At 41.3% G+C, this 22,045-nt stretch overlaps 1 protein-coding gene across 1 annotated transcript in view; it reads right to left on the bottom strand.

Annotated features, from left to right (window-relative positions):
- Positions 1-22,045, bottom strand: part of HFM1 (helicase for meiosis 1) — a 161,775-nt gene that overhangs the window by 50,457 nt on the left and 89,273 nt on the right. The window contains exons 24-28 of the mRNA XM_073645240.1: positions 18,736-18,783; positions 17,436-17,533; positions 17,205-17,336; positions 16,281-16,366; positions 7,236-7,319 (exon numbers count right to left, since the gene is read on the bottom strand). Of these exons, the coding sequence (XP_073501341.1) occupies positions 7,236-7,319; positions 16,281-16,366; positions 17,205-17,336; positions 17,436-17,533; positions 18,736-18,783 (448 nt within the window). The remainder of the gene's footprint in view (positions 1-7,235; positions 7,320-16,280; positions 16,367-17,204; positions 17,337-17,435; positions 17,534-18,735; positions 18,784-22,045) is intronic.

Genomic DNA, 22,045 nt, shown 5'->3' on the forward strand with positions numbered 1-22,045 from the left:
GAGAATACCCCTTTAAGGTATCTACACACATCTTTTTCAGGTGGACTCTGCTCCGTAAAGCACCTGAAAAAGTACTAAAACTAAATGCTCCCAAAAAAAAAAATGAACACATGCATTTATATGTAAAAACTAGTTGCTGTTCATATGTTTAGTCTTTTGAGCGTCTTTTATTCGTTTCAAGTGGTTCAAAGAAGTGAACTGTCCATTCTCCAGGTAATTTCTGCTTTGACGATGCTTTGTACCTTATAATAGAATTCAATGGGATGGTTTGAAAGACACCCAGGAGTCTTTTTGAGTGTTTTGCCAGCAGTTTCTTCACTGTTGAATAGAATTTAAAAAATGTCCAGAAAACGCTGGCAAAAAAGACACCTCAAAAAACGTTAAGAATCACCAGTCTTGATCAATCGGTGCCTATGTCTCTGAATCCTCAACTCTATTGTCAAGCAATCAAGTACAACATTTGGAATTTATTTCACAAATATCTCAGAAATGTAAAAAAACTAGTGCCGCTTCACGTGCTGTACATCTACACTCATCAACACTGAAATTGTAACGCCAAGAAGGAAAAGTGGTAAAATTATGGAAATCAGAAGACCGAGTGTCATGTTAATTATTATTATTTATTTTTAAAGCACCATTGATTCCATCTGCGGTACATGGAGAGGGTTTTCATACTAAATACATATGTAAATTACAATGAACAAGAAGTGACAGACTGGTACAGAGGGAGAGAGGACCCTGTCCTTGCAAGCTTACAAACTACAGGGTATTGGGAAAACAGACAGTAGTTTGGGGGGTTAGAGCAGCTCCGGTGGTAGTGAGATTATTGTACACTGCAAGGTTTCCTGTAGAGATGAGTTTTCAGGTTATGATTGAAAATTACAAATGTGGAAGACCATCGGACGTGTTGAGGCACTGAATTCCAGAGGATGGCGGTTGCTCGGGAGAAGTCTTGGAGGCGATTAGGTGAGGAATGTATGAGCGTAGAGGAGACAGGAAGGTCTTGTGAGGACCGGAGATCACGTGGGGGAATTATTGGGAGATTAGTTTGAAGCCATATAGAGGAGATAGATTATGGACAGCTTTGTAAATCATTGTTAGTAGTTTAAACTTAATTCGCTGGGGGAGAGGCAGAGCAGTAGGGAGGGGAGAGGTGGATTAATTGGGCAGCAAAGTTAAGGACTGGAGAAGTGTGACAGTGTTAGTTGGGAGTTCTCAGAGAAGGATATTGCAGTAGTCAAAGCGGGAGATGATGAGGACTACACTAGCATTTTAGTAGATTTGGGTTGAGGAAAGGACATATTCTGAACTTATTTTTGAGTTGGAGGTGGCAAAAGGTGGTGAGGGCTTGGATGTGTGGTTTGAATGACAGGATAGAGTCAAGAGCTACTCTGAGGCAGCGGACTTGTGATACAAGGGAAAAGTGTGATGTCATTTATTGTGATAGACAGATCAGGTAAGGAAGTTGAGTGAGATGGAAGACAGATGAGAAGTTTGGTTTTGTCCACATTGAGTTTTAGAAAGTGTGATGAAAAGATACTGATCTGCAAATGATGAAAAAAATGTGCAAAGCATCTAGATTCATTCCGTATTGAGTATGAGCGCCATGTGCAGAAATCCCCGCACTTACACACCTTGGTATGCGATCAATGAGAATATTAATGGTTGTCTGAGAAATGTTCTACCACTCTGAATGCAATTGGGAAAATAATCAAGATCCGCTGCAGGCAGCAGCTCCTTTGCAATTGCCGATCAATGACATCCCAGATGTGCTCGATGGGAGACAAGTCGGGAGTAGTGTTGAGCCACACCCGTAGTGTTCGGGTTCGGTTCATCGAACACCGGGATGTTTGTGGAACTGTTCGTCGAACACCTTAGAACACCGTCGAACACCGTTAAAACCAATGGCAGGCAAACAAAAACACAAACACATAGAAAACACATTCAAAGGTGTCCAAAAGCTTACAAACTGCTCAGAAGACACTCTCTTTAAAAAAGCGGGCCGGCAATTCATCAGCGACATACACCGGTACCCGACACTTTAGAACAGAAAGAATAGAGCATCACACATAGATTAGATAGATAGAAACATGTCAGTCACTTATATTAGAAGTACAGTGACAGTGTTGCTTACTGTACTTGTCATTTAGTGTTAAAGGATTTATTAAAAAAAATATTAGTGTTTTCATGCACCGTCTCTTTAAAAAAGCCGGCCAGCAATTCAGCATTGGTACCCGACAATTTAGAATAGAAAGAATAGAGCATCACACATAGATTAGATACATAGAAACATGTCAGTCACATATATAAGAAGTACAGTGATAGTGTTGATTACTGTACTTGTCATTTACTGTTAAAATAAAGGATTTATTAAAAAAAAAATTGGCGTGGGGTTCCCCGTAATTTTAGTCTCTAGCGGGGGTTAAGCAGACGGCTGGGGCAGATGTTTGAAGCCTGGGAAGGGGGTAATACCCACGGAGCTTCCCAGGCTACTAATATCAGCCCCCAGCTGAATACCTAGCCTTTACTAGCTATTAAAATGGGGGACCCCCAAACAAATGACGTGGGGTCCCCACTATTTTAATAGCTAGCAAAGGCTAGACAGACAGCTGGGGGCTGATATTAATAGCCCAGGAAGGGTGCCATGAATATTGGCCCCCTCCCAGGCTAGAAACACCAGCCGTCAGCCGCCCCAGAAATGAACTGAGCTCACCTCATGCACGTCACTGACAGCGTGGGAAAATTCTCCTGCGCTTGCAGTGAGCGTGAGAGAATTCTCCTGCTGTAGCGCTGAGCGCAGGAGAATTTTCCCACGCTGTCAGTGACGTGCATGAGGTGAGCTCATGTCCAATGAATTCAGCTCACCTCATGCACGTCACTGACAGCGTCGGAGAATTCTTCTGCGCTCAGCGCTTGAGCAGAAGAATTCTCCCACACTGGGATGGCATTGAGATGACAGGCTGGATCGCAGCTGAATGCTGCCATCCAGCTTGTCATCCTTCAGAGACACTGAAGAGAGCAAGCATGCCTGCGCTCCGCAGTGTCTATGAAGGATGGCATGCTGGATGGCAGCGCTCAGCTGCGATCCAGCCTGTCATCTCAATGCCATCCCAGTGTGGGAGAATTCTCCTGCTGAAGCGCTGAGCGCAGGAGAATTTTCCCACGCTGTCAGTGACGTGCATGAGGTGAGTTGAGTTCATTAGACATGACCTTGGCTCATCTGGATACCATCACAGCCAGACACTGAGGAGCGCAAGCATGCCTGCGCTTCTCAGTGTCTGCGGCATGGCAAGCTGGATGGCAGCTTTCGGCTGCGATCCAGCCTGTCATGTCAATGTAGCAGAGCTGGAGCCATCGTGGGAACCATGGAAAGGTAAGGATGAGGTTGCTTTATTATTTTACTTTTATTGCAGAAGACATTGGCTACAGCTGGAATGGGCGTGATGGTGAGTATGGTTTCATTTAGAACATTAAAAAATTGTGTGTTTATTTCAATTAAAGGACTTTATTCTGGATGTTGTGTTTTTTTAAATACTTAACTAGAAATTCATGGCGGTCATGTCTAATATTGGCGTGACCCCATGAATTTCGGGCTTAGGGCCAGCTGATAATGCCAAGCTGGCCCTAACCCCTTTATTACCCAGTGAGCCACCGCACCAAGGCCCTGGATGAGTTGGGTACACCGCCAGAAGATGGTGCTTCTATGAACGCGCCATTTTCTGGGGTGGCTGCGGACTGTAATTTGCAGCGAGGGAGGGGGGTGGAAGAAAGCTTGGGCCTCCCTGCGCTGCGTATTCCAGCCCCCAGCTGCCTAGATGTACCTGGCTGGACACAAAAATAGGGCGAAGCCCCACGTATTTTTTTTTTTCAATTATTTCATGAAATTCATGAAATAATTAAAAAAAAAAAGGGCTTCCCTATATTGTTGTGTCCGGCCAGGTACAAATAGGCAGCTGGTGGCTGCGGGCAGCCCGTTCCTGCCTGCTGTACCTGGCTGGACACAAAAATATGGCGAAGGCCACGTCAAATTTTTGGTGAAAAATTCAATAAAATTTAAAAAAAAAAAAAAACATTTAGGGACTGCATCTTTATTAACCCCTCCACGTGAGGGGTTAATAAAGATGCAGTCCCTAAATTATTATTTTTTAATTAATTTTTCCCAAAAATTTTGATGTGGGCTTCGCCATATTTTTGTATGCCAGCCAGGTACAGCATCCAGGAATGGGCTGCCCCCAACCACCAGATGCCTATTTGTACCTGGCCGGACACAACAATATAGGTAACTCTTTTTTTTTTTTTTTTTTTATTATTTCATGAATTTCATGAAATAATTTAAAAAAAAAATACGTGGGGCTTCGCCCTATTTTTGTGTCCAGCCAGGTACAGCAGGCAGGAACGGGCAGCCCCCAACCACCAGCTGCCTATTTGTACCTGGCCGGATATAACAATATAGGGAACTAGGGAAGCCCTTTTTTTTTAAATTATTTCATGAATTTCATGAAATAATTAAAAATAAAAAAAATACGTGGGGCTTTGCCCTATTTTTGTGTCCAGCCAGGTACATCTGGGCAGCTGGGGGCTGGAATCCGCAGCGCAGGGAGGCCCAAGCTTTCTGGGCCCCCCGCTGCAAATTGCAGTCCGCACCCACCCCAGAAAATGGCGCGTTCATATAAGCGCCATCTTCTGGCGCTGTACCCAACTCATCCAGGGCCCTGGTGCGGTGGCTCACTGGGTAATAAAGGGGTTAGGGCCAGCTTGGCATTGTCAGCTGGCCCTAAGCCCGAAATTCATAGGGTCACGCCAATATTAGACATGACCGCCATGAATTTCTAGTAAAGTATTTAAAAAAACACAACACCCAGAATAAAGTCCTTTAATTGAAATAAACACACAATTTTTTAATGTTCTAAATTAAACCATACTTACCATCATGCCCATTCCAGCTGAAGCCAATGTCTTCTGCAATAAAAGTAAAATAATAAAGCAACCTCATCCTTACCTTTCCATGGTTCCCACGATGGCTCCAGCTCTGCTACATTGACATGACAGGCTGGATCGCAGCCGAAAGCTGCCATCCATCTTGCCATGCCGCAGACACTGAGAAGCGCAGGCATGCTTGCGCTCCTCAGTGTCTGGCTGTGATGGTATCCAGATGAGCCGAGGTCATGTCCAATGAACTCAGCTCACCTCATGCACGTCACTGACAGCGTGGGAAAATTCAGAATAGGTAGTGACAGGGAAAGGCATGCTTCACAGGTCTCCGCCCATCACTGACGCAGCAGATGGGAAAGCAGAGAATGTGAGGTCGAAGGACGTGTGACCATTTTTCTTTCCTTCATATATCTTTAGATGCTCAGCACTTGGGCCTCTTGAGACCCTTTTTATTATATTCCTTCCTGTCTCACTATTAGTGATTGTTTCACCTTTGTTGTCTACAGTTTGCACCCCATTGCTTTGCACATTACTTTTATTTTTGCACTTGCTTCCCTCTGGTTATTATATATATTTTGATAACTATATGTGTATCCCATGTTTCACTGGACTAAACACCTTCACTTGGTATGTACTTCATATTTTTCTCCTGATCTGTATTCAATCGTCTTATTTTAGATCGTTTTTTTTGGTTTAATTTATATATACATTTTTTTCATTTATTGCCATTATTTTTTTCCCAATGTCTCTTTGTTTATACACTCATCATGTTAATTTATGTATATTTATGTTAATTTATATATGTTTATATATTGTACTGACACGTTAGTACTAGCTTTGCACAGGCACTTTAACTTGTGCTGCTCCAGTATATATATTATATATATATTTTATATATATATATATATATATATATATATATCTTTATGGTGTGACTGTGTCCTTTTCACGAATGTTTTACACTGAAGCTTTAAAGGGGTTGTCCAAAAAGAAAAGTCTGCAGTCACTCTAAAACATCGGAGTGGAGCAGGGTGAAAGAGGCTGGCCGCATCTAGCAATCCAGCCAGCTTCAGAGAAGCGCTCGCAAAGAGCAGAAATCCGGTCCATCGGCTAGGTCAGTAATCTGTGACTGCTGGACGGGAAAGGCCTGTGAATTTCCTTACCTCCCGGCATTCCCAGGTTTTCTTTCAATTAGCCAGGCTGGTGCAATGTCATATGTGCAGCACACTGCAATAATGTCACTCCAGCCCAGCTAATCAAAAGCAAAGCGGGGAATTCCAGGTGGTAAGGAAATTCTCAGGCCTCCTGTCCAGCGGTCACATATTACTGACATGGCCAAAGAACTGGAGTTCTGCAAATCGATTCTCCCCTGTCTAGTGGTAGGTAACCTCGGCATCGAACAGTTCAAAAAGTTGAGAACGGAGAAGGCTTTTAATAAGAGCTAAATTGCAAAGTTGCATGTTTTTATAATCACTTTTAAATTATACCCATTTAATCAGATAAGACAATCCCTTTAAGTAGATACATATGCCCCAAACCTAATTGAAAGCACTGTAAGATCTGAAGATTATGCTGAAAATGATGAATTGATTTAAAAACACACAGCGTAGCGAATTTTGGCTACAAGCCTTCATGAGGTGCTAACAGGTTAGACACCTGATGAAGGCTTGTAGCCGAAACGTGTTGTGTTTTTAAACCGCACCGATTTTTAAACAAATAAAAATTTATGTCGCTGGAGATAAACACTCAGTCATTCCATCTATGTCCTTTTGGAATATTCCAACATTTTGGAGTTCTCATTACCCCAATGGAAGCGCCTACATCTGGTACCACTATCTTCTATATACTTGTGGTTGGAACTCCATGAAGAAATCATCCACGGCTCACCAGGCTGTCAGCAATCCATATTTGGGATCCTGGATCGGACATACTTATTCCTAGAGTTGTGCCTCATTGCACAACCCCATCAAGTGAACATAATTCTTTACCTCACCTACATTCATTGACATCATTCTCACTACTACGCACCTGTTTTTTTACCCTCTATTCCAGGTATTACCTCATTGAAAATGATGAATTGATCACAAAGCAACATAAGAAAGCATTTCGAATTATTTGCCATTAAGTCAAACAAGGTAGGGAATCGATTCCAACTATTACAATATGCAACAGTATAAATGTTTGTTCAGCTGCTCCTCAAATTACACAGCTAAAATCAGTCATTATAGGAAGGAACATGACCTGTAAGAAAACATCTAATGTACATAACAGACATAACACTTGAGTATGCATTATTGTCTGACCTGTTCAATGTCAAGTCCATACTTTGGAAGATACGTTATAGCTTCTTTTATCTGATTTCCAAATGGAGGGTGCCTGTTCACAATCTGTAATGTGAATAAAGAAAAAAAGGTAACATATAAATGAAGCACACATTAAAATAGAATAAATTGATCTACCTAACTGTATAAAACCATAAGTATTAACAGGTAGCCATCCACCCTTCTGGAAAGTCTTTCCACTACATTTTGAAATGTGGCTGTAGGGATTAGTTGTTTTTTCAGACGCGCATACGCCGCGGTCACAATTACATCACCTAACAGGTCCATCGGATCTTCCTCTTGTATTTTGGGATATTTATAGTGCTGGCTTACTACATCCACATACACTGACAAGAGGATTGTGGACAGGAACTTTAATTTTAACTGGCAAGAAAGCGGTCTGTGTTTTCTGGATCTGAATAAGATCACTTCGATCAGTATCGGTGCGCCGTACCATTGTTTATACTGGGTGAAGGATAGAATCATACTCCGGCATACTACAGAATGATCTATGTTCAGAAATGGGCAGAACTGGTTTTATTGTACATCATGAAGGTTCTTTGAGCTGTTAGGATCTGCATTTAAATGGGTTCTCCACTATATTTTTAAGTTTCTTAAAAGGGAACCAGATAGTTATACCACACAAAAAAAGATAACAAAATAACATTTTCCACAGGTCTACTTAACATCAGCATAATTTTTTAAACATAATTTTATTTTGTTAGGAAGTTAGAAGGCTTAAAAGTTTATCAGCAATTTCTCATTTTTCCAACAAAATTTACAAAAACAATTTTTTTTTAGGGACCACATCCCTTTTGAAGTGACTTTTAGGGCCCTATGTGACAAAAAATACCCTAACATGACACCATTTTAAAAATTACACCCCACATTCAAGAAATGTATTAATGTATTAACCCTTTAGGGGTTTCACCAGAATTAAAGCAACGTGGAAAGAAAAAATGAAAATTTTAATTTTTCCCACCATACTACTGATTTAGCCCCAAATTTTTCCTTTTCACAAGAGTAACAGGAGAAAATGGACCATACAATTTATTGTGCAATTTCTCCTGAGTACGCCGATACCGGATATGTGAACGAAAACAACTGTTTGGGTATACGGCAGGGCTCGGAATGGAAGGAGCACCTTGTTTGACTTTTGGAGTGCAAAACTGGCTGGAGTAGATAACGGACGCCATGTCATGTTTGCAGAGCCCCTGATGTGCCTAAACAGTGGAAGCCCCCACAAGTGACCCCATTTTTCCTTATCAAAGGAAAACAGGAGAAAATGGACCCCAAAATATGTTGGGCAATTTCCCCTGAGTAGACTGATACCTTTTATGTGATGGAAAACTACTGTTTGGGCACCTGGCAGGTCTCAGAAGGGAAGGAACGCCAATTGAATTCTGGAGCGCAATTTTGGCTGGAATAAATTGCAGATGCCATGTCAGATTGGAAGAGCCTTTGATGTGGGTAAACTGCAGCAACACCCACAAGTGACCCCATTTTGCAGACTACACCTCTCAAGGAACTCATCTAGGGGTGAAGTGAACATTTTTAAACCTCAGGCAATTCACAGAATTATATAACATTGGGCTGAGTCAATGGAAAATTACAATTTTTTCCACTAAAATGTTGTTTTGGCCCCAAGTTTTTAATTCTAAAAAGTGGTAATAGGAAAAAATGGACCACACAATTTGTTACGCAATTTCTCCTGAGCACGCCAATACCCCATATGTGGTCGAAAACTACTTTTGAGGCACAGTGGAAAGCTCAGAAGAAAAGAAGCTACATATCTGAGTTCAGATTTGCTGGAATGGTTTGAAGGTGCCATGTCACATTGGCAGAGCTCCTAACAAGCCAGAACCCTCCAAAAGAGACCCTATTCTACAAACTACACCTCTCAATGAATTAATCTAGCGGTGCAGCAAGCATATTGACACCACATGTGCCTCACAGAATTTTATAAAATTGGGTGGAGATGCAAGAATAATTACATTTTTACCACTAAAATGTTGTTTTAGCCCCATTTTTTTATTTTTATAAGGGCTAACAGGAAAATATGGACCTCACAGTTTGTTGTGCAATTTCTCCTGAGTACCCAAATACCCTACATGTAATCAGGAAATACTTTTCAGGCACAAAGGAAAGCTCAGAAGGGAAGGATTGCCATATTGCATATACATTTTGAACACAAAAATTTTGTTTTAGCCCCAAATTTTACATTTTCACATTGTGAAATGAGTAAATCTGGCAACAAAATTTGTCACACAATTTCTGCTGAACGTGGCAATACTCCATGTGTGGCTGTACAGTACTGCTTAGCAACACGGCAAGACTCGGGAGGGACGGAGCACTATATGACTCTTAGAGAACAAATGATTGTAGAATATTTTGTGAACTCCATATACAGAGTGTTAGAACCCTCCTGTTAGTTCTTTTTCTATTTTGTTGGTCACATGACTTTCTGCTTATATAATCCAGCTCCGCCCTTCTGGCCTTGCTGGACTTCAGTGTTACATTTACTCTTAAGCTAGCCAGGTGCCTTGTACCTAACTCTGTAGTTTGCTTGGACTTTGGACCACTAGTACTTTTTGTTTGTTTGTCTTTGCTCTGCTACAATTTCTGCTAGGAGGTGTCCAACTATATCCCAGTCCTTAGTTCTTGTAGGGACCCCTCCCTTATATCTATAGGTCTGCGTTCAGACTAGCCATGGACTTAGGCGGGTCTGTTCACAAGGAACAGGTCCCCTGCTGCATCATAGGGAATCAGCTTAGTCCTATTGTAGGGACAGTTTTCCTATCTTTCCTTAGTGCTTGTAGCAGTTCATAACAGTAAGTCCAGCCCAAAATAAAACACTCTACGGAAAGTAATCCAGAATTCAGCATGGTGTCGGTTCAGGAGTTGGCTCAACGCCTGCAGGGACTGTCTTTGGAGGTGGCCGAGCTCCAGCAACACGTGAGTAGCTGTCCTGGAGCGCATTTTGTCGAACCGAAGGTAGGACTGCCAGAATTTATTTATGGTAAACAGCAAGATTTTTTTTCCTTTAAAAACGCTTGTTTATTATATTTTCGTTTAAGACCCAGATCCTCGGGGAATGAATCACAGCGCATTGGGTTTATAATGTCACTTTTGCGTAAAGATCCACGGGGATGGGCCTTTTCTCTACAACCTAATGATCCGTGTTTTAGATCTGTGGAAGATTTTTTTTCTGCTATGGGGTTGTTGTATGATGATCCTGATCGAGTCTCATCTGCTGAAACGGAATTAAGATGTTTAAAGCAGGGATCAGGTAATGTGGAAAATTATTGTACATACTTCAGAAGATGGTCTGTTTCTTGCTGGTCTAGGTGAAAGGGTTAAGGATCTGCTGATTGCCTTCCCAAAACCTGGAACCTTGCAGGAGGCAATGCAATTAGCTATACGTGTGGACAGGAGACTGCGTGCTAGGATTAATGAGGAGAAATCTACTGCTATGGCAGCTCCTAGTTTTCAGAGGGTCTGCATAAAGGTGGAGAACCGATGGAGATTGGGGCGATGTCACCCCACTCTCAGGAAAAAGACCGCAGGTTTGCTAAGGGATTGTGTTTTTATTGCGGTAAATCTGACCACTTTATTAAGAACTGTGTGCTTCGTTTGAGCAAAGAAAAAAAAAAAAGAGGTCAGTTACACCCGTATAGCTTGTTTAAACTCAAAAGGAGTATTTCTTTCTGGAAGCACCTCATTCCAGGAAGAGTTGATTGAATTTCGGGTATTTGTGGATTGTGGTTCTACACTCAATGTGATTGATAAGGGATTTTTGGAAAAATTTAAATTAGAATCCAAACTTTTGTTATCTCCTATTTCTGTGGTTGCTGTTGATGGCTCTCCCTTGAAATGTATTACTCACAAGGTTTTTGAATTTCCCCTCACCATTAACGGTATTCACCAAGAGAATTTGGATTTGGCGGTATTAAATAATTTGCCTTCTCCAGTGGTTTTGGGGTTACCTTGGTTAAAATTGCACAATCCTGTACTGGACTGGTCTACCCATGAAATTAAGTCTTGGAGTCCTAAGTGTCATGATAAATGTTGTAATGGTCGCATTGCTGCTGTGGAAAGAGGGGAATTACCTGTACCTATTCAGGATTTTTGGAAGGTTTTTTCTGAGGAGGAGTCGCAAGTTTTACCTCCTCATAGGGACTATGATTGCACCATTGAGTTCGTTCCTGGAGCTACTCTTCCCAAGAGTCGCTTATTTAATCTGACTATCCCTGAGAGAAAGGCCTTGGAGGAATACATACAGACAAGCTTGGCCGCCGGTCACATTAGACCTTCTAAGTCTCCTGTGGCTGTTGGATTTTTTTTTTTTTAAAAAAAAGGACGGCGGTTTACGTCCATGTCTGGACTTTCGCAAAATTAATAAAATTACCGTACGCAATTCCTACCCACTGCCATTAATTCCTGACTTGTTCAACCAGTTAGTGGGGGCCAAGTGGATCTCTAAAATTGATCTCCGGGGGGCATACAATTTGTTACGTATCAAGGAAGGTGATGAATGGAAAACTGCTTTTAACACTCCGGTGGGTCATTTTGAGAATCTGGTTATGCCTTTTGGTCTTACCAATGCACCAGCGTTTTTTCAGAACCTTATTAATGACATCCTAAGACCGTTGATTGGTAAGAATGTGGTGGTGTATTTGGATGACATTTTGATTTATTCGCCGGATCTGGAGTCTCATTGGCAGAGCATACGTGAGGTATTGCAGTTGTTAAGTGACAATTCGCTTTTTGCTAAGCTGGAGAAATGTGAGTTCGCTGTGCAGAGAATTCGTTTTTTGGGCTACCTTATCTCCAGCGAGGGCTTTGAGATGGACCCGGTGAAGGTTCAGGCGGTGCAGGAATGGCCTAAGCCTATTGGTTTGAAATCGATACAGAGATTTTTGGGTTTCGCCAATTATTACAGAAAATTCATTAAGAATTTTTCTATAATTGTTAAGCCGCTGACCGATCTCACCAGGAAAGGTGCGAATACGGTTCAGTGGACTACGGAGGCCATTGAAGCTTTTGTGTATCTCAAGGAGAGGTTCAGTTCTGCCCCCATCCTTATGCAGCCTGATGAGACCAAGCCTTTTTTGGTCGAGGTTGATGCTTCTTCGGTGGGGGTCGGGGCTGTTTTGTCTCAGGAAAACAAGGATGGAGTACATCCCTGTGCCTTTTTTTCAAAAAAAAATTCTGAGACCGAACTTAATTACGATGTTGGTAATCGGGAATTGCTGGCTATTAAACTCGCATTTGAACATTGGCGTCATCTCTTGGAAGGTGCTAAATTTCCCATTCAGGTTTTCACTGATCATAAGAATCTGATCTATCTTGATGCTGCCAAGATAGCAGTTTAATTTTTCTGTTACTTACATCCCGGGTACCAAGAATGTAAAAGCTGATGCTTTATCTCGCAGCTTTTCTCCCATGGTTGGTACCGAGGTTGGTACCGAGGAGGAGGAGAGCATTTTACAGGAAGGTGTTGTGATAGCAGTATTGGACTCCGTTTTGGAAGATGGGATTCTGAAAGCCCAGGAGGATGCCCCGTCTAACACTCCCCATGGGAGGTTGTTTGTGCCTAGGAAATTTAGGAGAGATTTGTTTGTGGAGTGTCATGAGTCTCGGTTGGCAGGTCATCCAGGAATTTCTGAGACTAAGAGACTTGTAGGTCGCAGTTTTTGGTGGCCTGAGTGGCAGAAGGAAGTCATTAAGCGGGTGCGTCAATGTACTGTGTGTGCTAGATCTAAGTCTTCACATGCTCCTGCTGCGGGGTTGCTTTGCCCTTTGGAGGTTCCTAGTGCACCTTGGACGCATCTTGCTATGGATTTTATTACTGACCTTCCTTCCTCTGAGGGTTTCACTGTCATCTGGGTGGTCGTGGACCGTTTTAGCAAGATGTGTCACTTGGTTCCTTTCATCAAACTGCCCTGCGCTAAGACACTCGCTAAGGCTTTTGTTAAGGAAATTGTCAGACTCCATGGCGTTCCTACCGACATTGTTTTCGATAGGGGACCTCAGTTCGTGGCTCGTTTTTGGCGTGCCTTTTGTGACAGGTTGGGAGTTCATTTGTCATTTTCATCTGGATATCATCCTGAGTCTAATGGACAGACAGAAAGAAAGAACCAGGATGTTGAACAGTTTTTGCGTTGTTTTGTGGCTGACAATCAAGAGGGGTGGTCTGAGTTTCTGCCACTTTCTGAATTTGCTCTTAACAACCATACATCCTCTTCTGCTGGGTGTTCTTTTTTTTGTTGTACTGGGAGACATCCGTCGTTTGGGTCATTCTCCAAATTGGTATCGGCTGTGCCGGAGGAGGAGAATTTTTCCGGTGATTTGGAGAGAGTTTGGACTGATGTACGTTGTAACCTTCAAGAGGCTAACGAAAAATCTAAGAGGTACTTTGACAGGAAACGTCAAGAGGTTTTGTTTACGGTTGGTGACATGGTTTGGTTGTCCTCTAAGAATCTGCGATTGAGGATTCCTTCTAAGAAATTGGGCCCGAAATTTGTAGGGCCGTTTAAGGTACTTCAGGTAGTTAACCAATCTGCTGTTAGGTTGGAGGTTCCCACCTCCTGGAAGATTAATCCGGTGTTTCATGTTTCCTTATTGAAAAAAGCTGAGGTTTTGGATAGGGACGCCACTGTCTCTGTTCCTCCGGTGGTGGAAGACGGTGAATATGAAATTTCTCGCATTCTTAATTCTAGATGGCATAGAGGGAGATTGCAGTATCTCGTCGCTTGGAAAGGTTTCGGTCCCGAGGATAACTCCTGGGTAAAGGCGGATGATGTCTCTGCTCCTAGACTTATCAGAGCGTTTCACTGGAGGTTTCCTGATAGACCTGGGCCTGGAGGATCCGGAGGATCCTCATAGAAGAGGGGGTACTGTTAGAACCTTCCTGTTAGTTCTTTTTCTATTTTATTGGTCACATGACTTTCTGCTTATATAATCCAGCTCCGCCCTTCTGGCCTTGCTGGACTTCAGTGTTACATTTACTCTTAAGCTAGCCAGGTGCCTTGTACCTAACTCTGTAGTTTGCTTGGTCTTTGGACCACTAGTACTATTTGTTTGTCTTTGCTCTGCTACAATTTCTGCTAGGAGGTGTCCAACTATAGCCCAGTCCTTAGTTCTTGTAGGGACCCCTCCCTTATATCTATAGGTCTGCGTTCAGACTAGCCGAGGACTTAGGCGGGTCTGTTCACAAGGAACAGGTCCCCCGCTGCATCGTAGGGAATCAGCTTAGTCCTATTGTAGGGACAGTTTTCCTATCTTTCCTTAGTGCTTGTAGCAGTTCATAACACAGAGTCATCCATATACAGAGTCACTAAGTGCCAGAAGAGCAGAATCCTCTCTCAAGTGACCCCATTTTGTAAATTACACCCCTTTGGGAATTTATCTACAGGTGTATTAATGATTTTTACTCCACGTATGTTTTCCAGAAACAAGCAGCAGTGAATGTTGCTGAGTGCAAATTGCAAATCTGCCATTTTTGTGCCAATACATTGTAGTGCCCATATATTGTGCCCAGCTCTTACTTCTGGAGACATAGACCCTGTAAATTAGGAGGGCTCTCATATGTACAGAAATGCCAAATATGTGGATGCTAAAAATGGTTTAGGCACACACCGGGACTCAGAAGGAAGGGGGGCACTAGGATTTGGGAGCGCAGAATTCGCTTGATTCCTTTTGGTGGGCGAGGAGCCATAGCACTTTTCCAGAACCTTTGTGCTACTGGTAACGAGGGTGCCCCCTATATTTCCATTGACACATGACGGACCTGTGGGGGAATTGCTTTTTTTTGTGGATGGAGTTGAAGCTTTTGTTGGGAACATTTTAATTAACATTTTGGATCACGGTTATCCTGTGCTCTACGCTGAGCACTTACATCGGTGTTTCCATCTAAATCTCCGAATGACATGATTCAGATGAAACCCCCAAGGGATCCATTCACTATAATGAAGCAGCAGAATTACTGTGGACTCCGTCTGGCCTCTGTTCAGCGGTGTCCCTTCTTTTCAGAGGTGCACAAAACTGTGGGCAACGGCACTTTTATGCACGCCTAATAAAACAACAGACACCGCCGGATCACAGGTCAGACGGCGTCCACAGTGCCTCCATCTTCCGTCTAAATCGCTTATTTCACAGATTTACAAGGAAACTCCGGTGCAAGCGCTCAGTGCAGAGCACAGGATAAATGTGAGCTGAGCCTTAATGCGATCTTTGAGAGGCAGAATGAACAAATCAACAGAAGGTGAAGAATTGGTTCTATTTATTTTTTACGTCGTTCCTTGTGCGGTAAAATTGATTAGATTACTTTATTATTTGGGTCGGTGCGATTACAGCAATACCAGATTTATATCGATTTTTATGTGTGGCTGCTATCGCAAAAAAAATGCTTTTTATTGGAAAAAAAAGTTTTTTGCATCACCATATTTTCAAAGGTATAATTTCTCTATATTTCTACTACCAGAGTCATGTGAGGGTTTGTTTTTTGTGGGACGAGTTGATGTTTTTATTGGTGATAATTTTGGGCACATTACATTTTTTGATCGGTTTCTATTCCAATGTTTGAGAGGCAGAATCATCAAAATCCAGCAATTCATGATTTTTTTTTGTTTTTTTCACAGTAAATACTGTGGCCGGCTTCACAGGAATACTGACATGGCAGCCATGAGGGCTATCTGCAGGTACCCGGCTGACATGGCAACTCATCCACAAACCCACAATCAATTTGCGAGGTGCCAATGGGCGCCTAGAACAGTGCAGCCCAAGGACTGTGTACCATAAATGAGAGATGTTAGAGATTGTCAATGGCATTTAAAGGATTAAAAGCAGCAATCATAGCCTAGCTACGATGCAGATGCCGGATTTATAACATGGCCAATATCTGTTGGGTATGGAGGGAGCATTGCTCCTAAGCCATCTCCATTCACCCGCACTTGCTTCATGATGTAATGTTATGTCTTGTAGTGTGAAGGGGTTAAGTGACATACATAATGTAATGTAACATACCAACTCTAATTCCCTGGCATTAAAATCTTCTATTTTTTTGAAAGTTGTAAGGCCAGCGCTCACCATTGCATTGGCTAAAGTAATACCTGAGTAAAAAAAGTTATGTTACCATTGATAACATAGGAATCATACAAACATATTACACTGAAGCTGTTATACTATTTAAATATATACAGTATAATTATAAATAAATCTGGCAAAGGTTAGTGTCACACCAGTGTATATTCTCTCAATGAGAGAATAGGGTCAATTATGGAAATCAAACTCTGATCAGTGTGTAATCAGAGGGTAATCTGATTCTCTCAGATGAGGAGAAGATGAAAAAAAAAAAATCTCTCCATCTTCTCTAATTTGTCAGTCTGTGGAAATCGGACTGTACGCGGATGTCATCCGAGTACAGTCTGATGTTTTCCATGGACTCATTGACTTGCATAGCTGAGTGCGATCCAAATATGAGATCAAACTGGGGCATGTTACAATTTTTTCCTCAGACCTCCTCAGTCGAGGAAAAAAGATTGAACATGCGCACGGCATAATATTGGTCCGATTACAATCTGATGTTTTGTCGGATCTCACTCGGACCGAAAATTCAGCCATATGCACGAGCCCAAAGAATGTGTGACTAACCTAATTTCAGTGTTAAGGGAATCGGTTACCAGGTTTTTGTTATGCAGTCTGAGAGCAGCATGATGTAGGGGCTGAGACTCTGATTCCAGTGCATATTGATTATTGATGAGTTTTCCTTTTTTTTTTCTTTACTGTCTCCTGTATACATCTCTATTACTTATACCATCCCCTAGTTGGGAACCACTTGCCATTAAATCATTTATCTTAACTAAGGGTCACACCACTATCCAAACTCTCTTTACAAGAATATAATGTATCAATTTTCTTGACACAAACATTAATATTATACAAACTTACCAATCTTATCCAATTGTTTGGACACATGTAATGAATTTTCCCATAATTTGCACCTGAAGCATTTGGTTAGAATTGAAGCATTAAGAAATGCAATGAATTTCTTTTCTTGTAATGCTAAAAACTCAGATAGATCTATAATTGAAATGTTATAAATTAGTTAATTTCTAGAGACATACAATTATTTAATTCTAACTAGTTTAAAATAATATATATATATATATATAGACACACATTTTGCCACTCTTGTGCCATGTCTGAAAATCTTTGCCATATCTTGCGTCAAGGAAAAATCTTGAACAGGAAGACATCCAAGTTGAGCCTGTATGAGACTAGAAAGAAAAAGATCATCCAATAGTTTATGGTATGGTAGGGGGAAATTCATCAAAGCTTGTAACCTAGAATACTGGCATAAAACACTTTAAAAACTCACTAAATTTTCATACAATGTGAAGTTGCACAAAAAATTGTGAGACTTTGGTTATTTTCACATTTGTTTAAAGTAGCTGCTCCAAAATGGGTGGAGATAGGGAGCCGTGGTGGGACATGACTCAACTGCACCACCCATCAAATTCTGCAAAATTTCTGGCGCTTTTTTATGCCAGAAATGCTATTCCAGCCATTAACTGGAGTAGCATTTCTAGCAAGGTGCATGCCACAGAAAGATGCGCCAAATTCATTAAGTGTCGTGCACCAATTAATGAATTTGATGCATTGTACTCCATTAAGTCCTCCATGTTTACTGGTGTACGTAATGGGAGTCTTAATGAATTGTCCCTTATATGTTACATCTGTGTAGCTCTGCCACATCTCCCATAGAAATTCCTACTTGATTGCATCTCTGCACCATCGTCACCTATCTGTGCTGCACTAGAACTGTTCATCCAGACCAAGGTTTTAAGGATCCATCTCCCAGGTGAGACATAACATATATGTTATATAGATAAAGCACATTAAGTATCACTTATGAAGTTCTTCCGCAGTAAGATATCTCTGAGCTGTGCATGGACAAGTCTAAAGTCTTGGGTACAGTGTTTTTGTTGCATTTTTTGTGTAGAAAAAAAGCACCCTTTTACTGCAAAATGGGATTTCTAAAATATCATTCAAAGAGCGGTGCAATTTTTTTTAACCTGAGGTGCATTTAAAAAAATGTAGCATGTTAATTATTTTAGCATTTTTTACTACAGCGTTTCTCCATTGAGGAAAAAAAGCATTCAAAATGCAGGTAATTCCTTTTGAAGTTTTCTGGACATAGCCTATGTTTTTTCATGCACAAAAAACCCACATCAAAAACGCAAAGTGTAATCATTCCCTAATTCTATTGTGTTTTTTATTGAAGCTCATTCATTAGAGTGGCTGTTTACAATGACAAACCTCCAGCCGCTCTGACAGCTCCCTGCTGCCATGTACACATTGTAGCTGCTGCAATGTATATTACAAAGTGTTGCTGACATCTTGTAGCATATCTTTACATAACCAAGGAACTTCTTGGAGTTATCATTATTAGGATGAAAGATACATATGCGTTGCTTACCAATTCACTTTCATTTCCTTAGATTTTATCTTCCCTTCCATTGGAAACCTACATTTTTTTCAACAAGGTAGATATTAGTATACAATGTTCTTGTAGTATGGATGAGTAATATGGTTAATATAATGTTGAATAAGGAGATGGACGAATCGAGGAAATACAGAAAAAAATGTAGATTTTATTTTCAATTAAAACTATAAAAAATTCATGTTCACCCCCCCCCCCAAAAAAAAGTTTGAGATAATCAATTCTACTAAAAAGTGAATAGTAAAAGCACAAAACCATGCATGTCAAATGCTAAAAAAGGTTTTCCACTGTTCGACATTGAAGCTCAGCCTTAATCACTTGATTAAAAATGCGCTGCAATACTAGACACGGCCAGTGGACAAGAGTGTCCATGTTTCTGAAGAGAAAAAAAAAAGACTCCATTCTTCTGATTACTAAAAACGCTTTAATTCAATTATTATGCTAGGCATTGTTTACAAGAAGCAAAAACAAATATATAGAAGAAATAGAGTATATATAAACATAAATACTTTATATAGTACAAATAGAATTATGTTTATTTAATTTATTGGACAAGATGAAGTTCTGCAAAATAAACATTTGTTCTACAAGCATATGTGTAAAATGACAAGGTGAAAATAAGCATATGGAAGTAACATATTAGAGAGGCATGTAACAAGAAAAATAATAATAGTGTGAGCGACACAGCCGCGGGGAGTACAGGAAACAGCAGCGATGTAAAAGAGAGTGACAGTCATATATTGGAAGTACTGTCAAGAGCCCTAGAGACAGAAGTGATGCAATATAAGACATTAAATTATTAATGCCAAAAAACACACATAAATATATATCTATATTAGTGCAACACCAAGAAGGAATTATGAAATTTAGAGAATCGATAGATATGTTAATCATATGGAAATAATGAAAAAATGGAAACAGTCTATTAATTCCACAACGCTTCACAGACAATATCGGCACTGTCCCCATTGGGGCTCACAATCTAAATTGCCTACTAGTATTGTCTGTGGAGTGTGGGAGGAACCCGGAGGAAACTCACACAAACACGGCCGGAGAACATACAAACTCCTTGCAGATGTTGTCCAGTATTGAGAATGAGTCACATGCGCAGAAATACACAAACTTACAGACCTTGGCTGCCATCATTAGGGTTATTACTGGATGTCTGAGGAATGTTCTGCCACGCTGAATGCACTTGGGCACACAAATCATCCAGATCTGCTGCTGGCAGCTCCCTTTACAATTGCCGACCAATGACGTCCAAGATGTGCTCGATGGAAGACAAGTCCGCTGCTGCTGCAGGCCATGTGTTATGAACGTGTACACACTCCCAGACAGGTAATGGACAAAGGGAAGCTCAACCACAGGGAGATGCCGCACCTACACCCAAACTAGTGCCTGTACTGACTAGAAATGCCCTAGCCGCACAACTAAAAACATCACCTCAGAGCTAACTCCCTAAAAGGCGGTGAGGGGTTTCTCATACCTCCTGAAGAACCAGAGAGGAGGCAGCAACACACTGCCAACAAGAGGAGAATAAACTGTGACAAGGGATACGAAAACCCAGGGTGAGATACTAAATCACGTTCATATAAGGTAGAGGCGAAAACTAAGAACCTAACAATGGCAAAAGGAAAAGGTGCTGGGAAGGAAAGCAAACAGACTCACTGCAGGAATACAACTGGAGTTTACCAAACAAGGTAAACTCCTTAGCAGAAGGGGATAGAACTCCTGAACGCACATCCACCAAGAGGTATAGCTAGCAAGGAAGTGGAGTGAAGGGGGAACATATAAAACCCCACCCAGAATGTGATTGAGCAAACCAAAATGGGAAAATGAGAAACACCTGGAGAGGAGCAAACCAAGAAGGGAAAACAAAGAATTGAAACGATCAGCATTTGGACAGTGAAGAAAGGGTAATAGCTCAGCAGACAGGGGAACTGATCACGAAGCAACAAGTCACCATGGTAGCACATATAGGCCATGCAGGCTGCTCACAATAATACGGCAAAGAGGCAGCCTGGTAATGTTGTGTTGAAAAACGGCTTCTTGGACACTTTGGAGAAATGGCCGTACCACTGGTTCCACAATTGATCCATCCTGTGCTAGCCGTGAAAATGGATGTTATATACCAAGCCTAGGGCATCAGTGTCTACACAAATCAATAGAAAGCATTTACACAACATGAGAAAAAGAGCCAGACGTTCAGCAACAGGTGTTCCATTAACCTCCTCCACCACGCTCAAGGGCTATCATAATGCAGAACAAGATGGCATTGGAGGCTAGAATAGAGGACTATAATTTTTGTAGGTGAGAGGTTCCATTGAGGTGTTCCAGTTTTTAACAAAACAAATTCAATAAATTATCGCAACAAGCTAGCAAAGCTCTTGACAGGCTGCAATTAACATCACAACCACTTGGTGATCACACAGAATACAGACAGAGCATACAAAAAATACAAAAAACACATGCAGTGCTTTTAAAAGCTGGCAATGACGACCCACACATCTCATGATATGGTATACCAGGAGGGTCAAGGTGGGGGTGGGTGGGGAGACTTCAACCAGCTTTTTATTCTGTTTCATTTCGGCTTATTCTTCTTGACAGAGTTGCAATGGTAGTTCAAGTTAACAGCAATTTTCCAAGAATACCACAAATTATCAAAAGATCTTCACTTTGAGTTGGCCATTGAAGAAAAGTCATCTTTTGTTGTACAACCACTCCAGTATTTATTTGGCCTTGTTCTATGAATCATTGTTTTGCTTAAAGATTAACTTTCACAATTTGGCCAGACTGATACATTTTTGTTCTGTGTAATTAAAAAAAAACGTTATTCCACCTTTTCCAGTAACCCTTTTATATTAGCCAGCTGTATGCAGAGCTCTAGTTATGTTCACCTTCTCTACCTTCTTCTCACCATCAAAAGTTTTGTTTTTACAGTTGTAAGGGGCCCAGGGCGGTTGTGATGACGAGGGAATACTGTGTTCCTTCACTTCGGCTCCCAGACAAACACAAATGTCCCAATTCTCCTGTGTTGTGCGTATGATGCATGACACTCACGTTTTGGTCACAGGTCTCTGGTTCTTCCACTTCAGGAACTGCCACAGACACACTAAGGGACTTCCACTCCATTTTGTAAAAAAGAACTTTACTTGAAGATCCCAATTCAACATAGTAGAACATACAGCATGGGATAGATACTTTTCCAGGGTCACAGTCCCTTGTACAGCATGTGTTGATGTTCACTGTCCGTTTGTCCTTCTATAGTCGGCCGCTTTTGCCCTTG

The sequence above is a fragment of the Phyllobates terribilis genome, unplaced genomic scaffold (genome assembly GCF_046119375.1).
Source record: "Phyllobates terribilis strain yellow unplaced genomic scaffold, ASM4611937v1 Scaffold_8__6_contigs__length_399053987, whole genome shotgun sequence".
Lineage (NCBI taxonomy): Eukaryota > Metazoa > Chordata > Amphibia > Anura > Dendrobatidae > Phyllobates > Phyllobates terribilis.